This window comes from Lates calcarifer, linkage group LG6 (genome assembly GCF_001640805.2).
Source record: "Lates calcarifer isolate ASB-BC8 linkage group LG6, TLL_Latcal_v3, whole genome shotgun sequence".
Lineage (NCBI taxonomy): Eukaryota > Metazoa > Chordata > Actinopteri > Centropomidae > Lates > Lates calcarifer.
The window spans coordinates 6,966,686-6,978,900 of NC_066838.1; the positions used below are offsets into that span (position 1 = coordinate 6,966,686).

Genomic DNA, 12,215 nt, shown 5'->3' on the forward strand with positions numbered 1-12,215 from the left:
ATTATATTATCTTAAATCGAAATTTACGTAGGTCTAATAAAAACCATTATTAGCTTATGTAAAGCAGCTCGATTTACAGCAACACCACTATGAACCTACTACTCAGACAATTTATGACTTCATGGTAAAGCAGAACCAGACTTAAACTGTATTAAATTAAGTCATAAATGTTTTATTGTTTATTATTTAAGGTGCCAGCCTTGTATTTAAAGGCTGGCCTACAACATTGCTATTGGTGGGTTGCGTTTATGAATTTCCATGCAACTTTTATTTTGAAAAGGCAGACATTCAAACAAGAAACGCTGCCTCTTAAATGTCAGTTGACGGTGGTGTTGGTCTCTCAGCCACAGATCATTGATGAGCTGTGATACCGCAGGAAAACATTCCGGAGATGTTCTAATAATGAGGTGACTTTTACTGAAGGTAAACCAGCTGTTCTCAGATAACAGACCTTTTATTTGCATGATGTAAAGTCAGTGATACACCGTATGATAACACAGTGTAAGTGTGTAACGGCTTGTCCTCGCGAAATCTTTGTTTTAAGCTAATATTGGTCAAGCTAAACACAAGCGGAGGAAACGTCTAATGTAGAGGTGTGGAAAATGGCACGAAAATGAAATTGAATCAGTCACATGATGTTGAATCATCTGCACAAGAGCTTTGATAAAATTATAATAAATGTACTTGTATGAAAAGATCATTCAGTTTTACATTTTTATGACGGTTGAGCAGGATTTTGCCATCACCTTGGCCCTAAATTTGATGGAAACATGCAGCTTATCCGTATGTGACTAGTCAGTCATACATTAACTATCCTGAGCTGTGAGACCACAGTCAATCCTCAGGTATTATCTTTATGACAGTTGGTCTCTGAGGCTGTGAATAAAAAGACTGCTCTTCTTTTCAGGTTGTGAAATTGTGCAAGCCATGCCTTTTTTGGAATTCATAGCTGGGAGCATTTCAGGTAAAATAAAGATTAAATACAGCTGGCATATGTGGTGTAGTAGTACCCATGTGGAGAACTAACATGCCTGTGTTGGTGATTGTATTGCAGGTGCAGTGGGACTGGCAGTTGGACATCCATTAGACACTGTGAAGGTTGGATGACACACTGAAGTCCACAAAAATGTGCAAATGCAGAAAAAACATGTTTTTCTGACCCCTCATGTTTCATCTGCAGGTGCGTCTGCAGGCTCAGTCAACGTACAAAGGGATACTTCACTGTGTGGCTAAAACATACTCTCATGAAGGGGTAGGTGTCACATCCTCTGAAATTGTTCCACCAGTTATCGCTGTGTAAGGATAGGAGGTACTGATGCACACTTATCTATTTATTACTCTTTTCTTCTATCAGATCCGTGGATTCTTTAAGGGCATGGCGTTCCCGGTGCTGACCACCGGCATCACCAACTCTGTTGTCTTTGGCTCTTACAGTAATGCCTTAGATTACCTCACTCAGTCTAAGCGCAGTGACCGCACTCAAGACAAACCAGCTTCTGCTGCACAGGTCTTCACCGCCGGCTGCTTCTCAGGTCTGGTGCAGGTAAGAACACCTGACATTCACTGGCTGGTTTCATCCAAAGCACCTTGCAGATATCACTAACATGATGAATGCAGGGCTCCGCAGGGTGTGAAAGTTCTCCATTCACAGAGATAAAGTTATTTCTGCTTTCATTTAGTGTGTGTGATCCCTACCTGCTGCACGGCAACATGGAGAATTCAGATGTTGAAGGAAAATAAGACCTAAAGTGCAAAGTGCTACTGACCCCTAGAGGTTGCAATGTTCACTACAACCCACTAGAACAAACCTCTTGATCAGAAAAGGGTTAAGGGTGTGAAATTTGACCTGAGCCAGGTGCCAGAGGAGAGGCCAAAGGTTCATGAAGATCAAAAATGTAGCAATCAGCCATGTAAAGGTTGATAATAATTGTATTTGATAGAGGACATGCACTGAAGTGTTGTTCATGAATTAATTCTGCCCTGATTAAAAGTCAGCAGATCACCAAAATCATCCTGAGTGTATCATGAACACCTAAAAAAGAGACAAGCTCTTGAGGAAAGAGAGAGGAGGCACCTGAACACATTCGCCATGGACGATGATGTGTTTTTTTGGAATGAGATTTACTATGTGGACAGTGATTGGACAGTAGAGGTCTCTACGCTGGCTAATTCCTCATAGAAATACAAAGTAGAGGATACTGATACTGTTGCCTTAAAACAAGGTGTTGGTGTTCAGTCTGTGGCTTAATTGTACCTGCAGCAGCTCTGCATAGCATATCTTTCTGTCATCAAAACACTTTACTTGTATTTTAAGAATAAAGTTTGCATCATTCTATATTTGTCTCAAACAGCACTTTACCATCTCTCAGTACTTGGTGACTTCCCTACACTTCATCAGCCTTATCCTTTAAAGTATCATAAATGTTTCAACAGCACTGACTAAAATAAAAAATAAATCCTCATGGCTTTTGAACAGTTTTGGGTGGACTGACCCTTTAACATGATCTGCTTTCAGGTGTTTGTGTGTGCACCCATTGACTTGGTGAAGGTGCGTCTGCAGGGTCAGACAACCGCTGACCGATACCGTGGACCCTTTCACTGTGTCACTGTGATCCTGAAGGAGGAAGGACCCAGGGGTCTGTTCAGAGGAGGACTGGCCCTTGCCCTGAGGGATGTACCCTGCTACGGACTCTACTTTCTGCCTTATGAGGTCACTCGTAAGGCTCTGACAGAGAGCGGCAAACAACCAGGTCAGTTACAGAGAATACGACTCTGCAACAGAGCAACAGAACTGACTCTCAGAGTCTGAGATAAAAAAAATACAAAGTTAGAAATTAGAAAAAAAAATACTCATTGTAAAGTAAAATTATGAGATGCTAACGGTTTTTCTCCTCTGGCACCTGGCTCAGGTCAAATTTCACACCCTTAACCCTTTGTTTTTAGTAAATATTTAAATTAACCATGAAGAGTTTTTTTTTCCATTCCTATCATTTTTATCTTTCATTTCCTTTCCTGGCATAAATGGGCTTCCATATAAAAGATAGATATTTCAGTTCAGTTCAGTCATTTATTTATCCCAGATGGGAAACTTGGCAGTCTGGTGATGACGCTAAAAAACAACAAAGTACAGAAAGAACAACACAAAAGTTTACTTAGTCAGTCTCTCAAATACTGGCTATAGAAAATTATTTTTTTAAAACGTGCACATTTTTTAAATAATAATTTATATAAAATTACATGTGCAAATTAAGCAGGTTAATTGCACTCGTCACCTCACCAGTCACCTTCACAATATGGCTCAAGTGATTTTTATCATTGACGTTCAAGTTACCGTACTAAGCAATAACACACGATGTGAGAACAGATTAGTTAAAAGACTTGTAGAACAAGGACATCATTTTACTGTCTACATTAAAAACACTTAACTCCTTTCAGGAAGTACAAATAGAAAGATATTTAAAGAGTTTTTAAAAACTGTTGTTCAGAAGACATTTTGGATTTACAGTAGATCAGTGCACACGTGACTTCAAAGATTTAAATTAATTTCTAAGAATTTCTGTCATCAGGCACGTTTGCGATATTGATGGCCGGTGGCGTGGCGGGCGTGGTGACCTGGTCCTTTGCCACGCCCATGGACGTGGTGAAAGCGCGGCTCCAGATGTCAGGGGCTGGCGGGCGTGAGTACAGCGGGGTCCTCCACTGCATGAGAGTGAGCGTGCGAGAGGAGGGACTGAGGGTGTTTTTTAAAGGCCTCCTGCTGAACAGCCTCAGGGCCTTCCCTGTCAACGCCGTCACCTTCCTCAGCTACGAGAGTCTGATGAAAATTTTCTGTCCTCCGGTCAGGTGACCTCTCTCCTCCTGATAGTGAATGTGTTCATGCTTTGCCTTGCAAATTCAAAGATCTTCCTGCAGTGAGGAGATTTCAATACACACCATCAGACTGTAGGTCAGATATTCTCAGGCTTACTTCATGTTACCAGCTGAAACTGTCTCAGGTTTACACTCTTTTCTTTTAAAGATGATGAGTGTTGAAGTACTGTTTTTAAGGTCAGGATAGGTCAACTCTCACCTGGCTGCCTGAACACACTTTGAGGACTGTTTGATGAAACTGTTGAAGCTGCTGTGAAGTCCTCTGTCAGGTTTCAGCTGCTCGTATTTACTGGAGACCAAATCCATTTTACTTGACAAATTGTGAATGTAAACACTGTAACTTTGTTGCATATAAGACAACACCATGTTCTACATGTTATTGACTGTAGGTTTATTTTTTTTATTTCAAAGCATTTTACCCCTGTCAACTGGACACAAACACAAAATGATTTCTTAATAAATAAACAATACAAAGACTGTCACTGACTTCATTCTTGGGGAGCGGCCCAGTGTGGACCCCACAGGCCACATGTAGATGATAAATATGGATAGGTAGAGCATTATAAGATGTCACTGATAAGATGTTCTGCTATGTGAGGGAGGGTCCTCACCACTCATTCTTTATGTTTCAGGTGGTGGTTGGAGTTGAAATTGTTGAGATTTAAAATGACAGCTGAATAATCTCCATGACAACTGAGCAAACTTGACTGCTGATAAAGGCCATGAGATGTGGCTGAAAACAATCCAGTACTGGACCTTGAATTAAAGCAGCTATAATCAATATTTTTATGTTAAAAATGAATCAAATGATGGAGTTTCATGTGAAGAGGGTTGCTTGTAATGACAAATTCAGAGAAAATGATCACCTGACTCTATCCCCTCCCAGCTTACTGAGCTGTTTACCTTTTTTACTGTGTTAATTCACTCCCACTGCTCGCAGTGTTTACCCATTGAACACTATTTGTTCTTAACCACAAAGCAGATACAGTTAGTAACTAGCTGATGAACACAGGGGAGCATTTAGTAACTGAAGATATTTCCCTCAAGAGTTGGTGGAGACCAAAGATAGAACAGGAAGGAGGAGGTGGATAATGGCTGAGCAGACAGAAACAGGATTCCAGATGAACGCTAACACTGATCCATGTTTGCTAACACGTTCATCACATTCACGTGAACTTTCAAGTCCAACATGAATATGATGTTTACACATACCAACAGGATAAAGGGGTATTTCTAACAGGATCCTGATGTGCATGTTGATACTGGCTGATGATCGAAATATAAAAAACACTGACAAGGTGCTGAAGAGAAAATACATTTACATCACAGAATATTTTTTACATCTATGATTTGCACGTTCCCAAACATACAGTTCATAAGCGCTCTGTCCTCTACACCTTCCACATGTGAACCTTTGATGATACAGTACAAATACACAGAAAATCTGCCTCTTGAGGCAGCGCCTCCATTACTTACTATGGAAGATTAGTGTAAAAAGACATATTCAAACAAAGCAAAGCTCATTCCTGGAGTTTTAGAGACGCTTTACAGAGAACCAACTCCTCAGACAAAAACAGGAAACAGACAAGTAGAATGAACATGTTTGTTATGTAAAAAAAAATAATAATAATAATTCAAGTCAGACAAACTTTATGATCAAATGTGTAGTGTCTGAGTGTAGGCAAAACACAGGTGAGAAAATTAAAAAAAACAACAACTTTCGTTGAGGCACAAAAAGTAAAGCAAACAGAGCATTAACAAAATGCTTTGAAAAACAAAAACACCACACAGCTATCTGACAATGATTAACATAGGTTTGTCCTATCAGACACCTGATGGACTCTGTTAGTACCTGACCTCTGAAAAATTGGGAAAGACATCTGTACACTCACACAGGAGCAGCATGGGAGACTACAAGCAGTGAGCGGACAGTAAGGCTCCTGTATGTTAGACTACTGGCACCGTGCAGCTGTTTTTGGCAAAACTGGCAAAGTGGCACTGAAGAGTTTCCATGGAAGAAAGACGTCTGTGGAAGAAGCTCACGTTCACCACAGAAACTGAACTGAGGCTCAGTGAGGACAGAAGGGGAAGCACTGTGAATAACGGTGACACTACTAGAATAGATCCAACAGGACGATCAATTAATCAGATGACTAAAGAACAAACCATGATTTACCACTTTATTTGGAGGTAAAACTAAATGTGAGCATATCTGTACTATCACTAATGATCCCTCATTGCACAACAAGAAAGTTCAAACAACTACAGTGAATACAGTGGGTCAAAGTTGAACCAGCAGTGATGGATCATTAGAATAAACAGTTTGTGTGTCTTATTTTACCGGGCCAATGTGCTGAGCTACAAAAACAAACCCAGCTTGTAAGAAACCTTTTTTCTTGAAGATTCAGTTCATTCTCTAAACTCCCTTTCCTGATCAGGGCTGCTATCCCAGCATGCACTGGGGAGGGATCAGTTTACAAAGAAAAACGAAAACACAGGTTTTTAAAAAAAAAGTCCCTACACACACCCACAACCGTTCATGATAGATGATGAGCATTCCCAGAATGCATTATGTGGCTTTCAAATGTTCCACACATTTATTTAACATGTGTCAAACAGCTAAGTCTAAGCTTTGGCTGGACAAGCCTCCAAAAAGCCTCACATCTCAGGCACTTGTGCCCTCTTCACATCTTAAATTCAGATGCAATCAAGAGACATTTTTACATTGTATCAAACAGTGTAGGTTACACCATGACAAACTGAAATCTTACAGCTTCAATGCTCTACAGATATTCACAATAGCGTACATTCAGCAGCTGCTGTACCACAGATGAGAGATAAACCGGCACACTCTGGAATGTAAGACAAAAAGCTTACAGAAGTCACCTCCTTCAGAGAGCTGAAGGACACCCTGAGCTTCCACTTTACTGACCAATATTAGACAAAGCCAAGGATCAGGGATGTTTAAAGTGTGAGTAAGATCACCAGGACAGGAAAGAAATACTGTATATATTGTTCCACAGGACTGAGGACGGCTTGGTCTAACACACAGTGACCTTTTTACCAAGCCAGTTCCAACAGTTTGTTTTAAGCTCTAAGACATGACAGAGACACTGAGGAGAACCTGGAAAAACAACATGACTGGATCCTCTTTAACTGGAATGTGTACATGATGGAGAACAAACTAATATCCAGTCATTTCATCCAGACAGCCACAGAACTGAATTCTCTTAATACCTTGATCCCATTTCAAGCAGTGCGTTGGTCTGAAGTGCTGAGCTCTCAGTGAGACTGAGAAGCTTGGAAGTCCTGGTCCTGGAGGAGTGGTTTGTGGTTCTGCTCAGCAGCCATGGCCTGTAAGGTTTCCCTCTGGATCTGCCTGGCCTTGTTGTACAGGAAGACGCCGATGAACACGAGGGCAGTGCCGACGGCGCTGAGGATGGTGATGTGGTTACTGAACACGATGATGCTCAGCCACACTGACAGGGCATGCTTGACAGTACTGGCAACACTGAGGAGGAGATGGGGGTTGTTACAGTCTGGGTTAAACTCAAATTCATCTAGTTCACGGCCTGGGTGAGATCAATATCTGCTGGGAGAAACACTGTGTAGCTGCCTGGTTTACTCTCTTTTTAAACTGGTTTATCTCCCTGCTTTCACATGATAATAACATCCACACTGCAGATCACAAACATAAACTCAGTAGGTCACTAGTAGTTATTATGTGGTATCATATGTTTCCCAGCTCCTCCCAACAGCCAATTATGTGGCTGCAACTCAATGCATGAAGCCTGCAGCCACAGTCAGGAGGTTTAGTTACAGGCTGACTGTACATTAGAACAGCCTGACACTGTGGGCCTGTCCTGAGACAAAAATAATACAACTACACCACCAAACACCCTCATCTGAGACTTTCTGAGACAATAATGACAAAAGGATATTGATATTGCAACATGAATAAAGTTTATGTTTATTGATTTTGGAACTTGAACTGACACCATTAAAGCTGACTGAATTAGCGATTAGCAGCTCCTATCTGCAGAATCTATAGAGGTACAGACAACCGTCACTGGAGTTAAAAAGAGCTTCTTTTTTCTCTGATTTCCCAGGACCTGTAAACAGATGCTGATGTGTCAAATCAGTGCAGTTCTCCTTTAAGATAAGGTGAAACTCAGGGTGTGCACACATGGCTGGAAAATCTGTGGACGCTGCATGTTGTTATCTAATGAACACGTTTCTAAACCTTACCAAGAACTCTGCTGTAAATACAGATAAGAGGGAGGCGTTTGTAATAAAGTGACCAGCAGTGTGCAGAATTATCTTTAACCAAAACCTGCAGCCAGACTGGCTAACATCAAGTTCAGTACAGATGAAGTTGCCTGCTATAGAGGGGTTTTGTGGCTGTCTCCTACCTAAAGGTAACAGGTGAAATCCGTCCCATCAGAGCATAGGCGGTGACACTCTGCAGGTGGAACAGGCCGCCGTCGAAAAGCAGCAGCAAGACAATGTCTTGACTGAAGATGAAGCTCCGACCGCTTTTCCCAATCACTGGAATGTCCTGAAAACATGGACACAGGCAGCGGCTGGCATCAGCATTACAACTGGTGAAGCAACCTCGACCTTCAGGCTTGCCACATTTCAAATGAATAAACTCTCGAATTAATAATAATAAACTATCTGTTCCACACATTCCTGTCTGTTTTCTTATGTAAATGTTGCCACTCTATTGTCTAACATCTGATTGAAGTTGTCTGTGTCGCTCTGCTTTTCTATTGCAGAAAATTAATCTCAGAAATGATCACAGCCTTCAGCTGTATTATCTGCTACAATTACACCGGCTTAGCTGTGACAATAATTCAAGACAACAATAACTGCAGCAAAAATTATGTGTTGACATACCAAGAGGAACACCCAGGCAGGTATAAGCATGATGACTGCGGCTGCACTGGTATAGAACTGCAGCTCTGGAGGGCTGAAATAAGTCAGTTAGATAATTAATGAGTTTTTATAGAACAGATGTATGTAATAAATAGAAAGTTATAAATAGAAAGTATCACAGTCTTTCACCTGAACTTGTATGTGTCTCCACTTAGCAGTTTTTTGGAGAATACATTCTGCAAACTGAGATCAGAGATACAAGGTTAGAGAATACATCACAGTGCTGTGGAGCGGCTGTGTGGAGTCAGTGCTGCAATACCAGTCCATGATGTTGGTGGAGAGAGCAGCGGAGAAGCCGAGCATGTTGAAGCTGATCTCCGTGGCTGTGCAGAGCGCCAGGCCGGCCATGACAGGGAACAAGGACAGGTTCACCCAGAGCCCTGCATATCAGAAAACAAACAGTACGTATAATGAAATGAGCCACTGCACTTATCACCACACAGCTATTGATCTTGTTTTCCTGTGGATGTTCAACTGGTATGACCACATTTCATGCTTACGCCAACAAAGGGTTGGCATCTGATGGAAGTGTTGTGAAACCCAAGAAGATTTAAAGCATGAGTTGAAATGCTCTGCAGAAGCAGTGATTTATGTGTCAACTAACCCATGACAATGTTTTCAGTGTGTCCTGGCTCACTAAAGCATAGGGCTGGTGTTACAGACATACGTCGGTGCACCTGTCAGCAGTGTCTACCTGTGTACTCCCCGAGGATCAGTCTGGACATGATGACGGTGAAGATGGGTGCTGAGCTCTTCACTGTCTCTGCAAACGACACTGCCACATTCTTCAGGCTCACCAAGCCCAGAACGACTGTGGTGAACCTGACAGAGAGACAGAGTGTCAGAACTGGACTTTAAGACATGCTGCATTACTAAAATTCATTCATTCATTCATTAAACTGGTATGACTTTCTTTGAAGCTACTAGTCTCTAACTGGTGATTTGCTAATTTTGGTTGCACTGGTAAAAAAAAAAAAAAAAACCACAAGTAAAACCCTCAGTGGTTGTTATTTAGACATGCTTCTATGTAAAGAAACATTTGTTTTAATGTAATTATTTGTAAGCAGCTCACCTCATGAGTCCAACAAATAACATGATCATGATGAAGTTGGGAGGGTACTCGGTTCTGGACTTGTGCTGGTACAGGCAGCAGGGGACAAACATCTTTAGGCAGCCAATGACTGTGGTGGAGAGCATCTGAACAGCACCTGGGGATGAAAGATGACAAAGCAGAGTTACAGCTACAAACCCCTGCAGCATGACTGTCAAACAAACGTCTCGAGCTGCAGCTATAACCTAATATTTATCTTTAATTTTGTTTTTTTTACATCTATATCAACAAAGACAGAGGCATTTATTCTAATGACGTACAGGAGTACAGGTCCTCCTGTAGGGTTTGTGTGTTTTGGACATGGCCATAAATCAACTGGCAGTGACATGTAAATACCTGAGTTAGGAATTCCACCAAGGTAATCATTTTGATGTTATATTATCTTCATATGTAATTGTAGCTGTACAACTACTGCTTTAATGACTAAAAATTCAGATCCAGTCATTTGAACTTGGTTGTGAACTTTGAATTACAATTTTTGTCATTTGGCAAGAAATTCAGGGTATTGAGGTGTCCCTGAATGCACCAGAGGAGTCTCATTAAAACAGCCTCTGCTCAGGACTGCACTACCACTTATTGCGTCCATTTGTCTTGAGCAAGCTTCATGTCTCTCCATGTTGTTTTTCATGCCTGGAGGGAAGTAAAACTAAAGACTCATGGTATGTTTCAGATCAACAGTGACACAAAGTGCTGACGTAACACTCTGGATAGTTAAAGAGCTAAAAACTGCAAAACACATTAGCTAATACTGTACAAGTCTCATCCCTTATACAGTCCAGTCTATACTGATAATAGTAGTAGCACAAGTGTATCATTTCTTCTTACCCAGCATGCTCGGCTCCCCCTCCAACAGTGACAGAATGTACTTGTTGAGGAACAGGGTGCAGAAACTGAAGAAGTACCAGAGACCCAGGTAGGCCAGGGAACGCCAGTTCCAAACCCCGGACTCTGCCTCGATCACCGTGGTCTCTGTGACTGTGATCTTCAGTACCTGCTCCCCGGGCAGGCTCTCGCTGCGGGCCAGCACCACCCGCTCCTGTCGGGTGCGGAACGGTGACAGGAGGCGCCACAGCGGGTGCCTGGCAGTCTGCCTGCTGCCGGGCATCACGCCTGGTGCCTGAGGGCCCTCAGGGGGCCCAACAGGTGGGTGAGAAGAGGGGAGATGACGAGCTGATGACGGTTTTTAAAGGTTAGTCCATCTTCTGATTGGTCCAGGAGCTGATCAGACTCTCAGTGGCTGCTGGGAATGTTTTAAAGACTGGATCTGGAAATAAAAACCGTCTTCAGTCAGGTGATAAAAATCAGGTTCTTTATAAACAAGTGTAAATCACAACTACTACAACTTCATGTATTGTTCACTGCTCTGTATTTAACACGTGTGTGGCATACTGCATTGACTGCAAACACCTCACTTTAAAGACTTCTTTTCCTCCATAATTCACATGTGAAACAGAGACAGAGATCAGAGAGAAGATAAAAGATGAACTGAGCCCAACCACAAGCTCAACAAATATTCACATAAATGTGTGAAAACTGCTGTTTTCAGGGAGTTTCCGTATATTCAGAAGCCCCTCAGGTTTGTTTTCAATGCAGACGATATAACGTTACCTTCACACACACAGATGAGATATGAAGTTTGGTGCAGCTAGCTGCTTCTGGCGATAACTCAAGATGTAAATAACAAACTCCAGATGTAACCGTGCCAAGTAGACTGGCTCTTACCTCTCTCTATGAACGTGAACGCTTCAGTTTGGATTGAAAAATAAATCCAGCAGTCGGTCACAGCAGTGAGTACAATAAAAGGAGGAAGTTGCACATTGACGTTAGCTAACCACGGTTTGTTTGCGGCACCACAGGACGCGGCGGAGCAGGAGCTAACATGCTAACAGAGCTGTCCGCCACAGCCCACAACATGAGGGAGTGTTAAATGAATCTACACCAGCTACGTGCAACTGTTCGCCCTGCTGTCTGTGCTCACCACATCTATGCACCTGACTTTGAGACGTGGCTGCTAACAATCACCGCGCAGTGTCAAGCTAACACCAAACAACAGAATGCACGGAAAAACCTTCAAATTAAAACCTCTACTCGAGAATTATCTTCAATATTAACCCAAATGCTGGTGACTTAAAGTTTATAATCCACTACACTGAACATTTTAACATTTTTGTTTTTCAGTCAGATAAAAACTTGCCCCTAAATACACACCTTTCGCCAGAATTTTAAAAAGAATGCTTTTATTTTAAAAATACAAACATAGTGTTTCCTGTTAAACTTGACCCGGCTGCCACGAGAC

General features: G+C 41.9%; 2 protein-coding genes across 3 annotated transcripts; one reads left to right on the plus strand and one right to left on the minus strand.

The window, feature by feature from the left end:
• The first annotated feature begins 291 nt into the window (after positions 1 to 291).
• LOC108882586 (solute carrier family 25 member 45) lies at positions 292 to 5,503 on the plus strand. 2 transcript variants are annotated; one of them, XM_018675156.2, is made up of 7 exons: positions 292 to 423; positions 908 to 964; positions 1,055 to 1,098; positions 1,181 to 1,252; positions 1,355 to 1,543; positions 2,516 to 2,750; positions 3,567 to 5,503. In XM_018675156.2, exons 2-7 carry the CDS (start codon positions 928 to 930, stop codon positions 3,845 to 3,847), a joined length of 858 nt encoding a protein of 285 aa, XP_018530672.1. In that variant the 5' UTR covers positions 292 to 423; positions 908 to 927; the 3' UTR covers positions 3,848 to 5,503. The 2 variants fall into 2 exon arrangements, with proteins under 2 accessions (XP_018530672.1, XP_018530673.1); XM_018675157.2 differs by having other exon boundaries at positions 292 to 407.
• LOC108882585 (solute carrier family 35 member E2A) lies at positions 5,173 to 11,956 on the minus strand. The gene is made up of 9 exons (XM_018675155.2): positions 11,642 to 11,956; positions 10,745 to 11,183; positions 9,881 to 10,016; positions 9,503 to 9,630; positions 9,068 to 9,188; positions 8,938 to 8,991; positions 8,770 to 8,842; positions 8,283 to 8,428; positions 5,173 to 7,381 (listed from the first exon to the last, which is right to left on the minus strand). The coding sequence occupies exons 2-9, from the start codon at positions 11,022 to 11,024 to the stop codon at positions 7,153 to 7,155; spliced, it is 1,167 nt and encodes a 388-aa protein (XP_018530671.1). The 5' UTR covers positions 11,025 to 11,183; positions 11,642 to 11,956; the 3' UTR covers positions 5,173 to 7,152.
• Between the last annotated feature and the right edge of the window lie 259 nt (positions 11,957 to 12,215).